At 51.8% G+C, this 22654-nt stretch overlaps 7 protein-coding genes across 7 annotated transcripts; 5 read left to right on the top strand and 2 right to left on the bottom strand.

Annotated features, from left to right (window-relative positions):
• Positions 1-1518: 1518 nt before the first annotated feature.
• CC1G_08000 (hypothetical protein) lies at positions 1519-5555 on the bottom strand (the record flags this gene model as incomplete). The annotated part of the gene is made up of 14 exons (XM_001835439.2): positions 5510-5555; positions 5323-5449; positions 5204-5268; positions 4271-5152; positions 4076-4221; positions 3680-4020; positions 3510-3621; positions 3058-3459; positions 2867-2998; positions 2611-2804; positions 2184-2547; positions 2014-2103; positions 1756-1959; positions 1519-1655 (listed from the first exon to the last, which is right to left on the bottom strand). The coding sequence occupies exons 2-14, from the start codon at positions 5410-5412 to the stop codon at positions 1519-1521; spliced, it is 3159 nt and encodes a 1052-aa protein (XP_001835491.1). The 5' UTR covers positions 5413-5449; positions 5510-5555.
• Positions 5556-11270: 5715 nt separating this feature from the next.
• Positions 11271-13176, bottom strand: CC1G_07999 (small nuclear ribonucleoprotein; the record flags this gene model as incomplete). Its single annotated transcript, XM_001835438.1, has 5 exons — positions 11271-11342; positions 11409-11842; positions 11901-12018; positions 12073-12914; positions 12972-13176. 5 exons carry the CDS (start codon positions 13174-13176, stop codon positions 11271-11273), a joined length of 1671 nt encoding a protein of 556 aa, XP_001835490.1.
• A 597-nt stretch (positions 13177-13773) lies between these two features.
• Positions 13774-14957, top strand: CC1G_14951 (hypothetical protein; the record flags this gene model as incomplete). Its single annotated transcript, XM_002910574.1, has 5 exons — positions 13774-14045; positions 14129-14315; positions 14480-14542; positions 14595-14864; positions 14913-14957. 5 exons carry the CDS (start codon positions 13774-13776, stop codon positions 14955-14957), a joined length of 837 nt encoding a protein of 278 aa, XP_002910620.1.
• A 273-nt stretch (positions 14958-15230) lies between these two features.
• On the top strand, positions 15231-15471 carry CC1G_14950 (hypothetical protein; the record flags this gene model as incomplete). The annotated part of the gene is made up of 2 exons (XM_002910573.1): positions 15231-15278; positions 15346-15471. 2 exons carry the CDS (start codon positions 15231-15233, stop codon positions 15469-15471), a joined length of 174 nt encoding a protein of 57 aa, XP_002910619.1.
• An 836-nt stretch (positions 15472-16307) lies between these two features.
• CC1G_07996 (hypothetical protein) lies at positions 16308-17591 on the top strand (the record flags this gene model as incomplete). Its single annotated transcript, XM_001835435.2, has 1 exon — positions 16308-17591. The coding sequence occupies one exon, from the start codon at positions 16308-16310 to the stop codon at positions 17589-17591; it is 1284 nt and encodes a 427-aa protein (XP_001835487.2).
• A 921-nt stretch (positions 17592-18512) lies between these two features.
• On the top strand, positions 18513-20747 carry CC1G_07995 (hypothetical protein; the record flags this gene model as incomplete). The annotated part of the gene is made up of 1 exon (XM_001835434.2): positions 18513-20747. The coding sequence occupies one exon, from the start codon at positions 18513-18515 to the stop codon at positions 20745-20747; it is 2235 nt and encodes a 744-aa protein (XP_001835486.2).
• A 23-nt stretch (positions 20748-20770) lies between these two features.
• On the top strand, positions 20771-21990 carry CC1G_05447 (hypothetical protein; the record flags this gene model as incomplete). The annotated part of the gene is made up of 2 exons (XM_001835433.2): positions 20771-21851; positions 21917-21990. One exon carries the CDS (start codon positions 20771-20773, stop codon positions 21779-21781), a length of 1011 nt encoding a protein of 336 aa, XP_001835485.1. The 3' UTR covers positions 21782-21851; positions 21917-21990.
• Positions 21991-22654: the final 664 nt, after the last annotated feature.

Here is a 22654-nt window from a genome sequence, read left to right as displayed (position 1 = left end):
TTCAATTTAATTTAATTCAATTTATTCCAACTCCACTCATCCTTACATCCTATGTACTACTCGCTTTCGTTTCTCGAGCGGAACACGTCTAGCTTGATCCATTCCCATATCCGCGCCTCCATTCCGCGTACGCGGGCTTGTTCGGGGGAACTTTAGCCGCTTACCCTGACCCTGGGGTGGAGTCGGGCTACTTAGGTAAGTTTAGCCTGCCGGTGGCGAAAAGCGCCCGCGTGTGGCGGGGCCGGCGCTTATTTCCCTCCGCACATACTCCGCACTGCCCGACGGAGCTCGAAAATACGCGAATCCCATAGCGATACATTGCTAGATTTCTATCATTGAAAGAATGGGATCACCATGGGATCATTGCAGATGAATAGGTACTCCGACCTTCCGCTAATAGCGTCGTTGAGAATAGAATTCTATTCAATCGTATAGTACTGAAGTAAGGAAGGAGTGGGAGAACCGGGGCAATAAACTGTATCGAGTGTCCTGCGGCAGTATAACAGATTCAGAACCCCTATTCGAAAATACTGCAAGAGACCTTTTACGCACTCAGGCTCCACTTCGAATTCACGGAGTTAACCGACGAGAACCACGGAAACTACCCAGCCTACGTACCTCGAAGAGGCAAGGATAACCAGTATACACCTACATACACCAAATTTACGAACCTCAGGCGCAGTACTTTATGTGTTCATCCAAGTAGTATGTAGCGTTCATGGGCTGTGGCATCCACTCCCAAATCCGCATGCCATCTACCCACATCGCCCACTCTGAGCATCGTTCGTTCGTTCGTGTACCCACAACCCAACAAAGACTTCTCCCTTTGAATTCATTTTGAAGTCGCCTTCCGGAACCGGATTTCCTGTGTATACGTTGTGTGCGAATTCTATCGACTACGAGCCGGTGAGTAAGTCTGAACAAAAAGGACTAAGATGCCTACAAGCGGCAAGCCATCGAAGAATCGAAGATGAGTGGTCCTGGACATGTAGGCACCATGGGTGAGCCACACCCCCGTCGAGATTCTACCCACAATACAAAGGAGTCCCGAAAGTCACAAGAACTCATTTGAGCACTCAAGAGAGCGAAAGATTCCCCGAAAGGACTCCTTGGACATCGTTCAAGTATCTATCCCACTTCGCGAAGAACGTTAACCTCAGAGGGGCCATTGCACAATACATACATGACACACTCCCGACCCAACAAAGCGCTGACCGCTATCAGACTATCAGAAACATTCGAAGGATTCGCGAAGCGTCCGAAACCAGAAACAACCCACATCGAGAAAATCATGATCATAAAGCGTAACGGAGAGCGTCGCTATATAATCGTAGCAGGAAACGATCTCGTACGAAAAAAGCTAAGTATAAAAGAAACAATGAAACAAAGAAAAAATGTCATCACAGAATGAGTCGTGCCTGTTCGTTCAGCGTCACAGTTGAGCAGTACGTCTGGGATATCGATAAGTATCGGCAAGCCAACAATAGCAGTATGTCAAGGGCAACAACCGCAACGCATTTACGCAGCAGCAACAGGAGCAACAGCAGGCTGAGGGTTGTCCGCCAGCCTCATCACCTCCATCAACAAAGTCTGCTGGTCAATATCAAGCGCAGTCGTAGCAGCTTGGTATACAGCTGGGTTCTGATGTTGAAGAGCTGTAAAAAGAGGAATAGCGTTAACATCCCTCGATCCATCACAATAACCACATGGAGCCCCAAAAGCTCGAAGAGGAAAAGGAAGGAAGGGTTTACTCACTGGTCAAAGCCCTCTTAAACGTAACATACGGATCTACACCGTCAATCGGACTCAAGTATCCAAGCTCCTCCTCAATCTCCTCTTCCTCGTCATCAGACTCGTCGTCAGAAGGAGCATCGGGAGGTCGGTTCTGCTTCTCACGCAGGCGTGCACCCTCGTTGGCGAGCATCTCGAGGTAGGCGGATTCGTCATCCCATACGTCGCCTGGAGAGGGATGGTGAGTGATAAGGAATTAAGACATTAAGGGCAAGCACGAACCTTCTTCATCGTTCAAGTTCAACAACCTCTCTCCGAACGACTCGTCGTCAGAATCTTCAGCGTGGAACTCGGCTTCAAGCGCCTTTCGACCTATACACGCCCAAAACGCGAATATAATCAGTACACCACATCCCCTCCCAACACTCACGAAAAGACAAGACAAGACTCACGCTCAATAGCCTTGGGCAAATCCTTAAACAACCTCAAAGCACCCCCAACAATACCAGGCCACCCATCCCTCAACTGCTCCGGCACACTCTCCGCAGGCAGCTCCATCAACGCCGCCAGCGTCAAAATGCTCAGCTTTTTATCGTGTACCCTAGGAAGCCTGCTCTCCGAAGCAGTAATCGCCGCGAACCACCGGTCGATGAATAGACGAGCGTTGCCCGGCGCGGCGCGTTCCATTAGGTGCAGGGCGGCGGTGGGGTTGTAGAGTACGGCATTGATGAGGACTTCGAGGTTTGCGAGGCGGAGGGAGGCGGTCTCGGTTTTGTCGAGCAGGGAGAAGGCGGTGTTGATGATTAGTTCGAGGTACTGTGTTTCCGTTCAACGTTAGATGTTGTTTAAGAACGCAGAGAGAAAAGGAAAGGTACACACGTTATCAACATGTCCACGCAAGTTGAGCAAGATGGATTCAGCCAACTGTGATCCATTGACACGATCGTTCTCGCCGAGGTGTTCACCCGAAATGGACGAAGTATAGATATCAACCAACATGCGCTTGTACTCCTCGTTGTTCTTGATCACGTCGGAGCCGTAGGAGACAAAGTTGTCGAGCGAGGGGAGCATCTCTGTTTCCGAAAAGTGTGATAATCGTCAGTGCGTAGAGTGAGAAATTGGTGAAGGAACGCACCCTCGAGGAAGTCGAGCGCCTCGTTCTTGAAAACACTGTAAGTGAGCTCAAAGACGCGCCACATGTTGGGCGAGATAGCCTTGAGGTGGTACGTCAAGCTGTCAATGAGCTCATACACGTTATCGAACAAATCTACATGTCCCCATCAGCATCCCAGCTCCCCTGGATAAAGATCCAAAGGAACCACTCACCAATCAACTTGTTCTCGAGCGTAAACACAAGAATAGGAATAATAATCTCCTGCACCTGCGCCAAAATCTCATTGCTCGAATCAATAGAGTCGACGACAGTCGAGATAGTCTTGGCAATGCCCATCGCCGCAAACGTCTTATCGTCATTCATATCCACCACATCCTCAAACTCGAGGTTGTTGGGGTTAACGTCGGCTTCTTGAGCGACAACCTCACGCACGCAGCGCATGTACGATTCGCAAAGGTGGGCGGTGAGCTGGGCAGCGACGGGGAGGAGCTCGTTGTGGTATTGGTCGACCATGACTTCCATGCTGTGGTTGAGGATGTTGAGGTCGGTTTCGTCGGACATCTTGAGGAGGTCTTGGATAACTTTGCCGACCTCGGGAGCCAGAGCGTTGCGGACTGGAAGGGCGATGAGCATATACCTGGGAACAAGCCCGTCGCGAACTCACCTTCATCGTAAACCAAAACCATCTCGGTCAAAGCGAGAGCAGCCTGAACCTTGACAGGGAAGTCCTTATCATCCAAAAGCTTGGCAACAGCCCTGAAGTGCTTATCCAAGATCTACAAGGCGCATATAGTCAGTTCACACCTCCCCTACACCACCAGGAACGGCACGTACATCGGGGCTCGAGAACTGCATGCCGTGCTTGACAACAGTGCCGATGATCTCAAGGGCGATGGCCTTCAAGTAACCCTCGGAAGCCTCCAACTGGGGGCTCACAAAGTTCAAGATGAACTGCGCCATCTCGCCCTTGACTTGAGGATGGCTCATCATGTGGGGGCTGAGAGCGGCGGTCATGTTGAGGGCACCGAATCGCTGAGGAGGGGCGGCGTCGGAACGGAGGATGTTGTTGATAAAGGTGAGGATGGGCATGAAAGTGATCTTGGTTCGGTTGGTGGCCAGGGCAAGCAGGAAAGTGGTGGCCGCAGAGACGGGGGTGGCGTAGCTCTCATACTCATCTGTGAAGAGCGTTGATTAGTGGAAGGGTGATTGAGAACATGTATAGATACGTACCGACAGAGACGCGAACGTAGTCGATGGGGTCGGACTCCCAGAGCTCCCTGCGAGGCTCGTTGAAAGTGAGCTGCTGGAAGACAAAGGTGGAGACCAGAGTCTCGAAGTGAGGCTTGAGTTGCACCCAGGTGGACTTGGGCTTGATACTACGCCGCACGTCAACACATGTCGTGACCCAAAGATATGAGGACCTACCAAGCATTGAAGAAGGTAAAGATGTGGTACTGGCACTTCTTCGACAACCAAGCCTGACCCTGGACGTAGAGCTGCACCTGCTTGAGGTAGATGTTCAAAATCTCCGGAGCGAACATGGTGACAAAGTGTTGAGCAAAATCGCCATATTCCTTCTGGAGAGCCGAGGGAAGCTGGCTAGGGTTACCGAACCTGTGGAAGAGACGACCAAGAATGGCATAAGCCCACTTCTTCGCCTTCCACCACTCGCTCCTCTCCTTCTCGTCCTCATCTCCGGGTGACCCAGGATTGGTGAGACCGAGAGCAGAGTCGGGGATCTGAAGGTTGACGACGGTGAAGAGGAGCTGGCCCCAGGGCACGAGCGAAGGAGCGGCCTGCTGGTGAGCGGAGAGATTGACGGTGATACTGGATTTGTAGGTTTTGAGGATGAGATGGAGCATGGTGGGGATTTCCTGGGATGCGCTGGGTGGTTGCTGAACCATCTGGGTAGCAATGTTGACCAGGGTGGGGAAGAGAGCGTCGATGATCTTGGGCAAGTAGTCGTTCTTTTGACGGAACTTGAAGGCCTTGACAGCCTCCAAAGCGGCGACGCAGCCAGCATGGACCTCGCGTACGTTGCTGCTCTCCAAAAGACGCTTGACTTGGTCGAGGAATCCGGGCCATTTTTCAGGGAAATCGTGGGCAACGATGGTTTTGAGGACGGTGGCGAGTTGGGTCGTGAGAGGTCGTGACGGGGAGTTGGCCAGCAGAAGCAGAATGTTGTTCCTCAAGGCATCGCGATCTGCGTCGACGATGTACGGGCTCTCTGGACGCCTGTCAGTCTCGATGCCGTAGACCTTGTAGACGCGATTTTTGAGCCAGACGGCGCAGGCCTGGCGGGTTGCTCTGCACAGCGATGAGGGAGATTTCCAGCTAGGACGCGTAGAAAACACGTACAGATCTACACCCTCGTTCGTTATAATCTGAAGTAGGGCCGTGATAACGCCCTCCTCGTTCCCGATCTATGCAAATCTAAGCTTTGCGATAAACGAAAAAAAGGCCTCGATGGGTCGCACCTTGCGAATCTCCAGCTCGGCAGCCTTGCGAACATTAGGATCGGGGTTGTAGGTTGTCGTAAAAAGGTTCGTTAGAGTTTGGAGATCCATATTTTTACTGGCTTTTTTTTATCGGTCGATGGTCGTTCTGGTTATCGGTCAGAATACAGAGGCCAGGATTGTTCAGAATCGATAAGAGACGACTTACAGGGAATCAAGAGAAAAAGCCACTGGTCTCTTGGCGGGCTATATAGGAAATGTAGAGGATGAAAGGGAAGAGGATGGTGAAAGAGATGAAAGCAGCAACAATGAAAACTCAAATTTCGCTTCACGTGAGATCGCGTTGTGACGCGCCTCGCGGTCTCTGTTATGATTTTGTCCGAACAAGTCCCAATTCCTTTCATTTTTCACCTTTCTTTTGTTATGCAATTGGTTTGCCATAAAGGACGCCTCCATTGAAAATACAAGGAATTGTGTGCTCCTTTTTCAATGGATGAGGGAGGAAAGGGCGATTCCAAGGGTTTAAATGACCACTCAGGGGTAATCTACCGCGTTTTCCATCCAAGGTCACCCCTTTCAGAAAGCATCGGATGCCGCCCTTTGTCAAAAGAAAAAAGTGGGTCAGACATCGTACCATCTATCTCCCCGTCGTACCTTTCCCTCCTCCCCATGATTCCATCGCCCATTGCCGACTGATCCCGCGACCAACTTAACCGCACGATTGAATGGCAACGTGGTCAAGGAAAGCGACATGAGGCATCCCTGCTTGAACCAAGGCATTTCTGTAAAGGCAACATGGCGGGAGAAGCAACCATGAAGCAACCATGATATGTACATGTCAGACTAAACCCGTATCGGATTGCTCCTCGCCATGCTATAGCCAATCCAGTCCTTGCCGCCGTGGATGGGATTCAATGCGCTATGAGATATTGGAAACCTCACAGACGGCGGACTTACTGATTCACAGGAGACCGTGTTTTTTTTTTTCAAATTCGCAGCCACGAGGCTCGCCTCTGTGAAACAGAGGACTCGTCTGTGGGTACTTGATATAATAGAAGCGCCTAGCCCGGATACTCTAGTGATAACTTACGAGAGTTTGCTGCAGGAAAGTTGCAACATTAACTTCCATGAACTGTAAAGTCTCCGCACACGATGGCCGCCGATGTGAATCCCGTCGGAGAGGACTGACGATCGTTTCCATCGTAAGCCGGCGAAACAAAAAAGAAGTTGAAACCATCTGCCACGGATGAACATGAACACCAAACCACACCCTCTCCTCCTCGTACCCGTCCCCAAACCCGGAAGCGAACCTGAACAGTCGCACTCTGGAAAGAGGAAGGAAAATGACGTCATACTTCAGTACTTTTCCCACCCGATTCGGAGGCGCCCATGTATCGCGTCTTGGCGCCCTCTGGCCTTCCTTCCAGCGCTTAATTTCTTTCTGGATGGAGGTTTTGGTCCTTCCCTGACGCCTCAGTCGTGGTGTAGCAACTAATGGAAAAATTATATGGTACACGGGAGAAATGGCATTAGTGAATTGAGCATAGTCTATAATCCTGGGATTGTACCCACTCCAACTGGACTCCGGCGGTGACTTCTGCGTAGTTCTGCCTTGTCAACAACGAGCCCGATGTACATGTATGTACATATATCTACGCTCTATGGAGCCCACAATTCATACTCCAATCTTCTAGCATCTTGAAGCTTTCACGCGATAACAGCGTCACAGTCTATGAATGAAATCAACTACAAATTCATCCAAACGGTAGTCTTCTAATTCTCTCCACTATTCCCCTTAGCCCCTTAGCCGGCGGCTATCTATTCAATGATTTACGACAGACATTACCCTGCTGTAGGTTCGTATTTATTTCTGGCTCCCGTACGACTGCTTTCTAGCGTCCTTAATACTTCAAAAGATGACAGCGTCACAGTTCATGGAAGCCAGTAACCGTCACTACACCTCCGTCAACCCGGCTTTCTATTCAATTGTCATTCTTACCTTGGAGTACCTGTCCAAATTCCAAGTTCTACGTTCCAAATGACGACGCGAAACATGAACGCCTGGAAAATATAGTAACAAAAACGTGCTTCTAGCGCATCTCACCACTGGAAATTAAATAAATTAAACTCGCGGCGACACAAACAACTTTATTGGGGAACGATGTGCCAGACCTGCATTTCACGCACCAGTAATGTAAAGAGTGCGCGTAGCTGGGATCCACCGTGACCGCCCTGTCAACGTCCGGGATGAGCTCCACACTCTTCACATTGAATATCCTGCTGACAGTGCTCCACACCCAGATTCCGTCGACCTAGTTGACCTGCTCATATCATGACCGTAGTCAAGTCGACGTCAGGAGTCTGAGTGATGGCATATGCGCGTCACTTGGACATGTAGCACCTCGGGAGGACTCGAGGACCCTCAGACCCAGTCCACCCGACGCAGCCCTGTATCACCGACTCGAGGTCGGTAAGTGCCTAAACGTCGGAATCTCAACAATTGAATTACAGTAAGACCTAACGACCTCGAATTTACTTCCGACCCCGCGTTTTACTATGTAGGATTCCACTAAGTAAGTTCCTTAGTTTCTCCTCATTGCACCAGGGACTTGTTCGTGGTGCTAAAAGATTCAATTCAATTCGAATAGAGCCGGCCTCGAGGATTACCCGCCTTTAATACCTCCTTCGAGGTCCTACACTGGAAACCTCCGACACCCGCGTTCCACTAAATTCGATGTCCACCAACTTCTCCCGTTTTCACTAGGACCGCCACCAAAAAGACCATTGGACGTCACGGTATAGACTTGAATTCAATTGAATGACTCGGGGAACCGTCCCTCGAGGATTACCCGCCGCGAGAAAATTATCCGTCGCTATTACCTCCTTCGAGTTCCTTCCTAAAAGCGGTAGGGAAAAAGGGTGGAGTCGTACTGGGAGGTGTAATGGAATGTGGACTCGAGAGTCGGGCGATGTCACGCACTTACGATTTATCTCAGTACCTATCGCATCTAGTGAACTCCGCCCTACCCTTGTGAGGATGCACTACTCACCGAGAGATCGATCCAATTAAAAGATCTACATGGTCTATCAGTGGATTTAGTAAACGAAAGACAAGTAATATTAATTCGACTTCTATTTCCCCGAAAGGCGTCGAGCAAAAGGACATTACTCTCGCTCTGTTCCCTATCAGAAAATGTCAGCACCACGCAGAAATCCACCTCCCAAAATCAAACGCTATGTCTGAAAGGGTCAAGGCAACGGGCAATGGCCAACTTCATCTTCGACACTCCACATGGAAGTTGCCAACCCACCCCTCCTTCCTCCTTACAGATTCGCCCAGGAATATACATCCAGTACTCACGATCTCCCAGATTCTACCGTCTCAGATATCAATATTACCCAGATTCCAAAGATACGGCTAGTAAACCCCAACACAAGTACCACCTTCTCAAAAAAGTTCAACCATCCACGCACCCGTGCCTCAATCCCATATATCCATTAATTAGGCCTGAGGTATACGTCACTAGCCCACCAAGATCTCCAGCTTACATTCTATATCGGCATAACATAATCCTCCAATAAAGGAACAAGCAGGGCAAAGGCAACGAGCGCTATATCGGCATTCTAGGCAGCTACCTATCTCCACCCGTAGTCCCAGAACAGTAATTTCTCCACTTAGTACTACCTAGTACTGCATGGTACAAGTGCACCCCGGGGTTAGGCAACGCCAAACCCCATTGTCGAAGAGAAGCCTGCTGTCTACGGTCTTGTTCTGTCAAGACTTCCATTCGACTTCCACTCGCCCATAGTTGGGTTTAAACTCGGGCGCTTAAAACCCGCCTGTCAACAGTTCAAAGACAGCCCGGACACTGAGCCGTTGACACAAACTCTCTCATCCAACCGCCACCATCTATGAACGGATCTACGTCGTGCCATGCCGTGTTGCTCTCTTGAACTTTAGTTGTAGTTAGGTGCGTATGGACATTGTTTCCTTTTGTGCAATAGGCGACTTGGGGACGTTTAGCTTCCGATTCCCGAACGTTCATCCCTCTCTCACAAAGTTCGGGATGAGTTAGGCCCCAGAGCTTGATTGAGTCCTCACTCAGAATAGCACATAGTGGTAGCCTCTGTAAATAGCATCTCTTCGATTTCACTCCTCGTACTGGAACATGCCGTGGTACACATCTCGTATAGCCTGGGGCTCAATTCTATTGTAAGAAATCGTATTGCGCAATTCAGGCGTCCAATTGAAAGGCCGTCCCTTTACTACCCGTCTCCCCCTTGGATTTAGATTTATGCTGTATGCACTGCACGGCTCGCATTCAGAATAGCCTGACAGTGGCGACGGACATTGGCGGAGAGCGAAGAGCGATTCAGATTCAGTAGACTATTGGGCCTACCGCCCCTTGACCATTCGCCGGGCCTCCAAGGGGGAAGGATACATGCCATAGAACTCGGGAGACACCGTACACACACTCCTGATCCCCGTCGCTCCACATCTAAAGTTCCACTGCAAAGGTACCTTCCAACCTTCGCCGTCAAAACCATTAATCACGGCGGGGCGCGAATGAATCCCTGAAGACTGGTCACTGAAGTTCCCAAAAGCAAAACATACGTCATGATCTTCACCAATTAATCTGCAACTTAGAACTCCGTTTCCAGGGCTTTCCGAAGTACCAGTAGTACTGGCGGTCAGCCGCCAGTTGCACAAGTGAAAGGGTGTACAGGGACGTCGCGTCAACGGCGATGTTACTGTACGCCCTTATGCTTGTTCTTCTCTGAGCCTTCTGACATGTAAGTAACACCCGTCTCAGGCGGTCTCTATCTCACCCGATATCACAACCTTGTCGTAAGTAAGTAGACAGTATAGTAGCCGATATCTATCTCGTAAACCACTCAAGTCCTACAATGCACCATCTCCACACCACACACTGACAGCCCTCCCCATCCTCTCCTCGAACTCGGAATTCCACCAACTCTACAAGGAACCAAGGATCCATCTCACCCTCCTTCAAGTTCCCTCTGCATCACCGACAGTGACTCACAGTGTCCAGACTCCGGACGTCCCCATGATCCACCTTTCAACCGAGGCAATCGGCACCCGAGGCACTCACTTATCTCGACAAATCACAAAATACATAGTCTAATAAATTAAAAACCCATATGGTGAGCTGCTTAACGGCAGCGAGCGGTGTATGCACCATCCCAGGCCAACGGTTCCCTGGTCGCTCGTGCTCGTTCCGAGGGTAGATAGTGCGCCTCAGCCTGAGGTCCACGAAATAGCAAGGCCCATCAGCATCACCAATCGTTGAATTCAATACCCAGGACACATTGAACAGCGACCATATGGTCTCCAGGCACCCTCGCCAATGCGACCCCATCGACCCATCTTCCACCCAACGCTCAAGAACCCAAAGAACTTCGGAGAAATATGTAAACTGCTGCCTGCACATCTTCCAAGTTCCAGTTCCAGGGTCTGGTATGCACTCGTCGCTACTTACCCATTACCGCATCCTTCGACATTCAAATCGATCCCGAGCGAGTCTTCCTCAAGGTCCTGTCACCGATGAAGGTTCTTTCTCTACTTCCTCCCCTTATCCCTCCGCCTCTTCTCTTCTTCCCGCTTCTTTTCCCCGTCGCCTTCGACAAATATACCTTCGGCCCTCCCATACCCGCCGTGTGCCTATCGACACCGCGATCGTCGCTGAGAATGAGAATCCAGCAGGAATCAATAGACGGGGAATACATCTCCGGTCCGAGTCGAGAAAAGTTTGAGAGGAAAGAGATGGAATTGGAAAGAAACAGGGTCGTGACAGGATGGGATAATTAGTACAGCGGAAACCACAGAAACAGCACACACGAGAAAAAAAAGAGATGTACAAGAGATAGCGAGCGAGAGACGGAAGAAGATAGGGTGAAAGAGGGAAGAAAGCGAGCGACGAAACCTTCGGGGAGTCGAGAGGGTCGGTTTACGCCTTGCTCTTCTTTTCCTTCTTTTCCTTCTTCTCTTTCTTCTCCTTCTTGCTCTTTTTCGACGACTCCTAGAAGTTGAGAACGAACGTCAATGAGCCACGCGAGTCTCGGAAAAGAAACCCCGGAAAACATACCTCATCCCCACCCTCAGCCCCCTTCTCTTTCTTCTCCTTCTTCCTCTCCTCCTTCTTAGCCTTCTTCAGTGCCTTCTTCTCTTCCTTCGACAACTTGACCTTCTTCACCGGCTGCTCCTCCTCACTCTCACTGTCCTCATCCACATCCATAGCATCCTCCAGCTTGCGCTTCTTCTTCTTCTCTTTCTTCTCTTTCTTCTCTTTCTCCTTCTTATCCTTCTTCGAGGGCTCAGCTTCGAGAGTCGTGAACGCATCCTTCATCTGGACGTCCTCCTCATCCTCTGATTCGTCTTCATCAACGTCGAGGGCGAGCTCCTCGAGGACCTTGCGGATGGCGTCGGCGTTCTTGGATGGAGGCTCGCCGGTCTCGAAGAAGTTGAGGCGTTCTTCGACTTGGGCGCGGAGGGCTTCACCGAACTTGGGTGTTGGGTTGTCTGAGAAAAGAACGTGATCAGGGAAGAGTGTCTGTGAGGCACAGAGGGCGACGCATACCGCTGTAGCAATCTATTCTTGAAGCAATCGAGCACTTGTTGGCCAAGAATCGTGATATCCGACCCTTGTGCTTGGGCTGCGCCCGTCCAATGAAGGACGAGTGGTAGAGGAGACCATACTAAGGTACAGCGTGTCAGCGTGTATAAAGACCGGGGAACGTGACCAAACGCACCTTGGGAGTGTTGCCCTTAGTCTTCAACGCCCTGAACAACGCCTTCTCTGCACCCAAAATCTGCACAGTACTCGCGGGGTACTTGCTCAAATTCGTCAAGCTTCCCGCATGACTGATCAACCTCGCACCAATCCTCTCTCCCAACAGCGCCGTCAAGCTAGGCGCAACCTGGTTCATCTTCTCCGACAAATACGAGATCAAGCTCTTCCTGTAGTCGGAGAGCGAGACGACACGGGTGGCGAACATGTTGATGTTGAGCATGTCGATTTCGGACAGGGAGGAACCCATACTTCCGCGGGCAGCATCGAGGATGTTCTGAGCGACCGTCGAGTCATCGCCCACCAACGCAGCCAACTCCTCCAACTTACTCTCATCCAGCGACTCCTTGTCCCCAATAAACTGCGCCACCTGGGCGTATTGGTGGTTATCTGGCACAAGTTTGACGAGTTCTGGGAAGTGGTAGCCATACCACTCGCGAATCCTCATCGAGAACAAGTTGACGTCCTTGTCGAGCTGGTCGAGGAGGGCGATAGCCTGAATGATCATGTTGTCGATTCGGTTGACGTTGAACTTGAGTTTGGCGCGAGAATAAGAGTGGCCGAGACCGAGTTGGGCTTTTTTAAGGTCGTCGGATTGGAGGCCCTTGAGGAGTTTGGAGGCGTGTAGACGGATGCCGCGAATGAGATCTTGCGTCTTTTCAGAGGCGTCGCAGTTGATTTCGAGGGCAGCCTTGATAGACTGGCCAATGAGCGGGTCGGAGACACCCAAAAGGATTTTCGATTTTTTGGAGGGCTTGGAAAGGTTGAGTTCGAGGATGTTTTGGAGGTATTCGTTGAGGACGCCTGGGCGGGAAAGAATTTAGATATCGAGCTCGCTGTAGCAGACGGCGAGCAGCGCACCTTCAGAGACGTCGTTGATGTTCTCGAGAGCCTGAGCAGCGCTCTTGAAAGGCGAGAAGCTCTGCAGCTGGACCATCTTGCCAAACTTTCCAAGATCCTGGATGCTCTCCTGCATCTCGCGAGACTTGGAGCCAATATCTTCAGAAAGCTTGACCTCGAAGATTGCATAGCCAGAGGCTGATTCAAAGAGAATATGGGACACCATTTTGATTTGGTTCCTTCGTCGTTGGTATTCTAGAGGTCGACTTGCTCGAACGACGGTGGGTCGAGCCTAGTTGGTCGTTTTGATGTGAGACGGCTTGTCCTTCAAGGAGCAAACACTAGAGATTCGTCAGGCCAAGCTGCACCACGAACGGCTAGTCGTCGTCGTCGATGTCGGTTTCGTCGTCGTCGTCGTTCGAAATAACGAGCTCTGATATTTTTTCGCCTTTCCCCGATTAGAGTTTGATCATGTGATGAGCCAGCCCTCCGGCCAGATCACCGAGCGGATCACGCGCACGGAGGCGCATCAACCAGAGGCGCGCCACAACGCGCGCCAATTTGTTGTAGCCACGGGCGCCTCACCAAGATGGAACGGCCCTGGAAATCGAGGAGGACCATGCCGAGATTCTCTTGATCTCATCCATAGATTGAACCCTGGAGCCCAAAAACCCCGCTGAGACCAGGGAGCCCACAGCATCCAATATTAATGAGTTTGATAATGAGCGGGAGAACTGATTCGCCTTCATAACACGAGTAGAATGGCAATATGCCCCCGTCCCGATATACAGCTCGAATTACCAACCTCCCTCCAGACACGACGATGGAGGCCTTAGAAGATTCCCGCCCGTTCCGAACTCTAAAAGCCAAATTCGACGGCAAATACCCAGGAAAATCGAACACCATACGACCGATATCGCTCGCTACCGGCCTAGACGGGAGAAAGGTCGCGACGGTTACCTTCCGGAAAGGAAAGATACTACGGGCAGCGTTGGGCTTGAGGCCCGAAGACAGGGTTGTTGAGGGTTGTGATGCTGTGGGGATTGACGACGAGTTTCATGGGCTGACCCCGTTGAACGACGGTGGAGAGATGGAGTGAGTGGTTTCCTCCTCATGACCTTTCCCCTAGTTGTAATTAATTGACCTACTTTCTGATACCATGGTCCTCTGCATCTTAGCATCGTTGCGATACACGGACTGAATGGACACGCCTTCGACACATGGTGTTGGCGGCAACACGCCAAACGGAGCTGGTGCTCCCCCAGAGAGGGTTTGGACGACTCTGTCATGTGGTTTCGAGATCATCCTGTGGATAGAATTGGCCAAGCAAGAGCGAAGGTCTGGGTATATGGCTACAATGCGAACGTGAGCGCCAATGTGGGAATAGGAGGGTTGGAGAGTTTTGCGCAAGACTTTCTTCGCGCGCTGGATAGGATATCGAACACCGACACTCGCGCCGAGATGAAAAAAGATAGTTTCATGCCGTTTCAAGTGATGGAACGTTCGAAGGCCCTGACATCTCGTATTAGTCTAAGAGGAGGAGGCCACTCGTCCTTATTGCACATTCTATGGGAGGACTAGTCATCAAGCAGGTGAAGGGACAATGCTCCGAGCCGCTGCATATTATTCACACATTCTGTTCAGGCGATGATATGGGGGGCCTTGCAAGAGGATAAAGAATGGCCGCATTTCCTCAATGTTGTCAGGTCTATCCGCGGCATCATGTTCTTCGGGGCCCCGCACAGAGGTGGAAACGGTGTCCCTGTTGGGAGGCTCGTCGCCACACTTCGAAAGATGGTCAATCTCGAGGCAAGGACTGACCTCATAGAGCTTTTGAAGAAGGACTCCTCGACGCTGGATGACCTGTCGGACACGTGGAAGAACATTGTGGACCAACGCAACTTGGAGTTACGGGTACTGTACCATTTCGATCAATTCGACCGGGGGTCTGACCGATGACAGATTGGTCGAAATGTCAAATTCGACCAACAGGGTTGCGACCGATGACCTCAACAAAATTTCGACCGAAAATCAACGACATCACGGTAAATTCTAACTTTTTCGTTGGATTCTACTTAATTTCTTTACTTTAGTGTTCGTACACAATCTATTCAAAGCCACTTTTTAGGGGGGAAGAATTGACCCTTCGCAGTTTGGGAATAAAATTTCGACCGGAGCTCTGATGACCGATGACATGATTCCAAATTTCGACAAACCAGAGGGGGTATGACCGATGACGGTCGAATTGATCGAAATGCTACCGTATGCTCTGTCCGTGAAATGATGCCAACGAAGATTGGCTCTTGGCCATTTCAGGTTCGGCTCCTGGTAGGTTATCATGTCTGCTCTTACCGGTAGGATGCGGCGTTTTGACGATATTTACCTGGAATTACAGATCGTTCCCGAAGACTCAGTTAAGCTAGGTATCGCAGGGGAACAGACAGTCAATGTCAATGCCAATCATTCCAACGTGTGCAAGTTCAGAGTCTCTCAAGATGCGGGCTTCGTGCTCGGAAGCTGACCGTCAAGCTGATCAAGAAAACAGAGCGAGAGGTCAGACAAACCCATCATGAAGGCTCACGTAAATAATCTCGTTCACTGCGTGTAAACTCGTAAAGCCACGGGGATGCAATTCTAGATCTGAATCGAGTGTGAAGTCATACAACGAAATCTAAACCGACTGGGTCCGAGATTCCGAGGGTGGGGGGTAAGGAGCAGCCTTCGCCAGACATGAAGAAGAAATGCAAGAAGAAAGATAATGAATCTGAGCAATTTAAGCATAAGAGAATGGTCTGACTGTGAACTGTAAGAAAGGAACGAGGAGGAGAAGAGAAAAAGAGGTAAAAGAAAAAAGGCCGGCGAAGGCTGCAACTTGAGCGGAATCTGAGATGAATAGACATGGGCGCTTAACAGCTCGAAGCTGTCCGGAGCCGCACGCCCAAACACCCCAGACACCACTAGATAAAATTGTGAAGAGGGAGGAGGGTGGGGTGAAAAGAATAGGGATGAGCCGTGAAGACCAGGCGAAAAAGGCACTGGTCGGGCAGAGGAGCAAGGGAAGAAAAGGCGACGATGCACGCAGGGACGAAAACGAAAGTATAAGTATCTCTGCCTAAATGATAAGAGAGTGTCAAGTCAAAATATCGAAGCTGATGAGCAACCCTTTTCAGGTAGAGACTGTCGGGACGGTGATGCGCTGTGCTTGAGCCGGACCGCTGCACGAAGCCCTGGCTCCGTCGCATACCGCTCGTACCTCGCTTCGCTGGAGCGCGTACTTATGTCTATCCCGAACTGCACAGGCTCATCGATTTCGCCTTGGGTCACGGTGATGCGGCGGCTGCGGAACCAATCAGCCAGATGGGCAACATTATGAGGACAAGCCCGGCCAACGGCCACGAGGAGAACGAGATATCAACCAGTGGGAGCAAGGCGAGGTGTCGACAGCGACAACCCAATCAGACATTTGTAGGTGGAGGCGATCCAGTGTCCAATGGGGATTATCGAGTGAACGAGGAACACGCAGAGCGCAAAAAACCGGATATTGCCAGAGGAACACCGGGCGAGGAGATGCTTGGGGTCGGGCTGGAAGCTTTGGAGGGTAAGGGACAGGTAAGCCCGATCAACGAATGCAAAGAGGACAAGAGAGAGGACCCGTCCACCTGTAGAAGGGAGGCGGGGGGAGGACAAGGACCGACCAGTCCGACATTTGGAGTCGGGTCGGCGATTTCGAAAGGTGCACGTTGGGAAAACTCGGCGAACGAACACGAAGAAAACGAGGGGGAGGTCCCACCAAGGAGTAGAGATAGTACGGAGAGAAGACAGAGGACGACAAACCAGGCATTCATAGATGGTCGAGATCACAATTCCTGCGGGGATGACGGAATGAATGAGGGAACGGAGACGTCGCCGGGTCGGGTTCGGGCGCAACAGGAAGACCACGGGGAAGGAATAGTAGAGGGAAATCTAGACGGTGCAGATCCCAGTCCATCGCAATCTCCGTTAGTGGTCTCGGGTCCGACCGTCTTGGAGAACACAGATTCCGGGAGCGCCATCGGCGGGGACGACGAGAGACAAGACGTGGACGACTGGCCCATCGTCAACAAAGCTGCACTGGAACCATTCGACAACCCGCTTGGCCTTCTCCAAGACAGTGAGGAGTTCGGCGGAGTTGAGGCTTCGAGCTCGCCGCAGACAGAGGAGTCCGAGGATTGCGAGAGTGCAGTAGATTACAATGGCAGCGCCAGCGTGACGTGGCATCCCGGATCGGTCGACGGAGGAGGCAAGGGAGGAGAGAATGATGTATTATTAGAGGGAGTTAGTGATGGCCGGGATGAGGCGAGAGGGGAAGGTGCTACGGGCCTCGAGGTGAATGAAGTCGACACAGACCACGGCGACGAGCCACACGTGGATCCTGTCGTCGGCCTTGAAGGGGAGACCTTCGAATTCGCTCGGCAGATCCAATACAGGCAGAGCCTGCCCGCACCATCGAGTAGTGTTGAGACCTTGCCCGATATGCAATTCTGCCCGGAGACTAGGGAGGAAGAACGTCGCGGTGTAGGCAAGCCAGAAGGAATATCTAGCAGCTCGACACTGATACCAGAGGATGTGAAGGACTCTGGAGTTGAAAAGGAGCCAACGTGACCACTCATCCCGGCGTGCCAACAGATTGTCGAGAGCAATGAAGTGATAGGAAGCCTTCAGGGAGAAGATTGGCGGCTTTTACAGCCATTAATTATTAGTTATAATAAATACGTTACCTCACGGATTGGCTGAAACACGGGAAGTTGGAAAGGAAGCAAGTAATGGGGTAACAGACGCAGAATCGTTAGCGTTTGGGAACTTGGCCAAGGATTTGCCGAAGTGGGAAGAAATGATCCGTAGATGGGATCAACGGAGTCAAACTCTGCCGATTGTTTGCCGATATCTCCACATCCTCGAAGCCCAGAGGCCAAGAAGCACGCGTCCACGATTCCTTGTCGCAGGTTTCAGACCAGAAAACCTGTGCTTCTGTCTGCTGTACCATTCAGAAGGCTCTCCGGAACGTTCAAGAAGGTACCAAGGTCGCCAGGTGTACCGGAAAAGAGACAGGAATTGGCGACTTGATAATGGCCGAGTCATCCCAGGTGTGCCATTGTCAGTCACCAGAGCTCCGAGTCATTGGTATGTCAGCATCCTAGTGAGCGAGAAAGGTTTCTGGATGGTCGCTGGTGGTTGTCTGAGGATGCGCAGGACAGACTGAGCCGGTCGTAGACGTGCCGCAATGACGTGTGGGTTGCACTGTTTCACGTAAGCGTTGCGCCTCGAGGCGCAATACCGCGCATTTCGATCTTATCTGCGCTGAGGTTACCCGAGTACGTTGGATTGCGATATTGAGAAGGATTTGGACCAAGAATAGAGAATGAAAGGTGGAGTAGATTCCGGAAAATGAATGTTTCTAGCAAATTCTGGGACCGCGTCGAACAAATCCCGCGGGTGTCCGATCAAAATCAATATAACTCGCGCGCAAACAAAGACACCGCACCTTTCCTTTCTTTGTTACTATCACCATCTCGTCTAGTAGCAATGGATTACGACCTTTTTGCTCAACGTCTGCAGGAAATCGCCCGCACAGACCCTTCAATAGCGGCCAACAACACTACCAACGACGCCAGCAACAACAACGGCGACGAGACGACGATGCCTGACCAGGTTATCGCGACTGACAACCAATCACCAGCTGCGGGGCCATCGACGTCGACGGCTGTCCAAGACGTCGTCATGGACGACGTCAATAACTCATCGCAAGACGAAGACGAAGAAATGCCTGCGTTACAGTCCATCTCCGACTCTGATTCAGACGTAGAAAACGATGTCCGCGAAGTCGAGATGCACACCCTTGTCGACGACCCACCCCTTCCTGAGATCACCCCAGCTGGCTCTGTACCTGCACCAACGCCCACAACATCCGTTCCACGTCCTAACCGGCGAGCACGAGTTGAGGATGACGAGGACGATGAACGAGATCGACGGCATCCTTCTGAACGGATAAGCACACCTTTGGCCAGCAACGGCCAAAGCACCGCTTCATCATCATCAGCAGTTTCTCGAAACTCGTCGACCCCGCCATCCAACGCTAATCCTCGTCCTCAGACCCATACCCACCCTCTGCCGTTCCCATTCAACCTCTTCACACCACCGCCGCCGCCGCCGTCACAACCACGCACCCAGCCAACACCCGCTGCCGAGGCAACAGAAGCACCCCGTCCACCACCTGCACAGCCCCAATTACCGCCATTCTTGTCTGGAGGTATCGCCATCTCTATCGACATCGGTGGAGACCAACCGCCAGTCTTCAACGCCACCCCTTTCAACCCAGGCGGCAACCCCGACACTGGTGCAGATGGTCCTCAGAACTTTGCCGACTTCTTCACCAACCCTGGCTTCCTCAACGATCTATTTGGCATCGAGCCTGATGTCGATGATCCAGAACGGGCAGAACGGCTTATCAACGGCCTCGAGGAGGTTCCTATCGGATTGGTCAAGCGCCTAGAGCGAGTCGGCGGAATGACAGGGGCGAATGGTACTGAGCTCAGCGGCGGTGATAGTGGATGTGCTGTGTGCTGGGAGAAGCTTCTGGACCCCGAACTATTGGAAGCTTACGAGAAGCAACTCCAGAATGGGGAGAAGGACAATAAGGTTGAGCTTCCAAAGATTGTTTCCTTGCCATGTGCCCATGTTTTCCACGCCGAGTGTCTTCGCCCTTGGTTTTCGAGGCCGAAGCAGACGACCTGTCCTACTTGTCGATTCAATATCGACCCTGAAAACTTGACCTTTGTTCCTTATAGGCAGCGTCGTAGGGCACAGCAAGAGCGAGCGCAGAGAGAAGCTCAGGCATCGGCCACCAACTCCACTCCAGCTCCAGCGTCTACTACTTCCTCAGGGGCGGCCGGGCCATCCGCCACACCTGCACCCTCCGCGTCAACTTCGACGAGCGAAGCCTCTCAAGAAGCCCGGGGTCGTATGGGTCCTCCTCCCGTCCCCAACACCAACACCAACCCTCAACCTTCTCGTCGACCAAGCTCGGAGCCCCCTACCAACCGCCGACCTCGTCCAGCTACCGGCTTCGGCCCCGAGGTGGTCCAATCCTTCGCTGTCCCTGGTGGGCACGTCGTGATTGTCAATCACCCTATTGGTATTATCACAGATGCACAAGGGCGTCCCACAGGTGGTGAGTTGTACCTTCAGCGCCCGTATTTCGTTACGAGGAGTCCTGCTATCATCATCAATTTTGGAAACGCTGATCAAGGCCGTCATGTAGGCTCGGGTCAGCGAACGCAGGCGAACACTGGTGCTAACGGGCAAGAGGGTGCGACTTCACCACCTGCGGCGGCGGCAGCAGGTTCATCTGCCAATGCCGGTACGAGCGATGCTTCGGCGTCGACCGCGACACCTCAGCCTGCCTCTCCACCCGTGTTCGGACCTCCTCCCCCTCCTTCCACTACTACCCCTCCCAATGCGACTCGAAGAACGACCATGCCTGGTGGTGGTAATCTTCCACCTGGTGTTGTCGCATTTGATCTCCATCTTCCGTTCCCTCTCCCCTTCATGCAGCCTCCCCAGCAACCCGCTAACAACAATAACGCTGCCAACACCACCAGCAACGCCGCCAACCCCTCACCCCCACTCCATCCGCTGCTCCCGCTACCCCTCCCCAACAGGAAGCTCGAGGCGGACAGCCTGCTCCCCCGCCTCTCCGGCTCCCCCGCATGGGATTCGCCGGGGTCAACTTTGCCAATCGTCAGCCTGCTCAACCTATGAGCTTTGGAGAGCTGTGAGGGGCCATGTATGCGCCGCCACCAACGAACGAGAATGGAGAGGGTGCGACCAACAACGCTGCTCCTACTGATGCCAACGCTGAAGCAGGACCTTCAACATCGACCGCCCAACCCGCCCAATCTGAAGCCACCACCGAGACCGCGAGCAACCCTTCCAGTCGCCACTCCACTCCCTCTGGCAACGACTCTAATGCTACCAACGCTTCCACTACCAACGAGAACGGCAGCGGTAACGACGCCAATGCCAATGCCAACGCCGAGGGAGCTGCCAACCCCCAAAACGAGCAAGACGCCTTTACCAACTTTGCTCGCAGTTTCGCCAACTCGTTGAACAACCCCGCGTTTTTGTTCAGGTTGTTGATGGGTGCCGCGTTGGCTGGTGGGCCTATGCCTGGTGGAGGATTGGGTGCGACGTTCGGTGTGCCTTTGGGTGGTGCTGCTGCTGGAGGTGCTGCCCCTGGTGCAGGAGCAGGTGCGAGAGGACCCAGGACGGAGCAGCCCAAGAAAGACTGGACGCCCCCTCCCGCACCTGGACCTACCCTCCGCCAGCGCGTCGAGAGGCGTGAACGTGAAGCTGGGTTGAGGTGCTGCGATGTGTCGTGTGGTGTTGGGCCGTCTGATGATGACCCGTTTGTGTCGCTGACGGATGCTGTGAAGCGCCAGTTTTCGATCCGGCCTAAACCTGCGGAGGGGAGTACGTTGCTTGACGAGGCTGATACTCTCGCCGCTACCTCCTCCGACCCTTCCTCGACTTCAACCACCCCATCCACCTCTTCGTCTACCAATGCCGACGCTGATGGGAAGACCTCGTCGACTGAAGGCCCGAAACAAAGAGTCGAAGCTGTCTGCCCGCACACGTTCCATTCGAGTTGTTTGGTGAGTGCGGAGCGTGTTGCGAGTCGTGGTGCGGATGCTGTGATGAGGGATGGTGTTGTGGAGGTTTCGTGTCCTGTTTGTCGGGGTGAGGGGTGTGTGAGTCGGGGGGATTGGGAGCAGGGTGTTAGGGATTTGGCGTGAGGGAGGCTACTGTGGGGTAGTCCACGAGGGAGGTTTTTTAACGAAAAAGTGTTTTTTGGGAGTGTTCATGGTGAGTAAACCTTTGCACATGCGTCGAGCGATGGGGATTGGAGATCTGACGAGTTTTTTTCGTAGGGTTTTTTTTTATAGTCTTTCTGCATCGTCCGGCTCGTATTTTGGCATTTGTTGTTCCGTCTTCAACTTGTACCACCACCACCATCTATGCATTTGCATCCATCATCGTCCATCCGCATCATCCGTACCATACCATACCCCTTACTTTTCTCTCGTCACTTGCGCACGTACATACATGCACCTCAGTCTATTATTCTATCTACCTACCTACGCATTACTATCTCTTCTTTTCTCTATCGCACACGTTTCTATTTATTCCTCCCTCCTTCCCTTGTCGTTGTTTCTTCCAGTGAATCGAATCGAACAAGTTGTAGCAGTATATCGTAACAAGTAACACGCATTCTTTTTTGGTACATAGTTGAATTTTAGTAATCTTCTTTTTTCTTATGCGGTTTTTTTCCCCTTTACTACGTTGTCGTAGAGTCGAACAAAGTGTATGATAATAGATAATTTGGAAAACAAAAGTATCTATCTTTTTTTATCTTATTTTGCTCGAGAATTGAAGGTTGTGATCGCCTTGAGTCTTGAGGAATGTGGTGAACTGGGGGATCGTACCTTAGAACTCGAGGAAGGCGATGGATGACCTTGGAGCTCGAGGAAGACGATGATGATTCGTTTAGACTCGATTCATAGGCATGCCGACTAAACGAGGACGCTGCGTTTTACAACCCAAGATGTGACATGGTACACTACATTCCACGGTTTCGAATACAAACAGAACAGACAGCAGATCCTTGG

This window comes from Coprinopsis cinerea, assembly GCF_000182895.1.
Source record: "Coprinopsis cinerea okayama7#130 chromosome 8 map unlocalized cont3.8, whole genome shotgun sequence".
Taxonomy (NCBI): Eukaryota; Fungi; Basidiomycota; class Agaricomycetes; order Agaricales; family Psathyrellaceae; genus Coprinopsis; species Coprinopsis cinerea.
The sequence above is the reverse complement of the archived record's forward strand: the minus strand, read 5'-3'. Positions and strand labels throughout refer to the sequence as shown.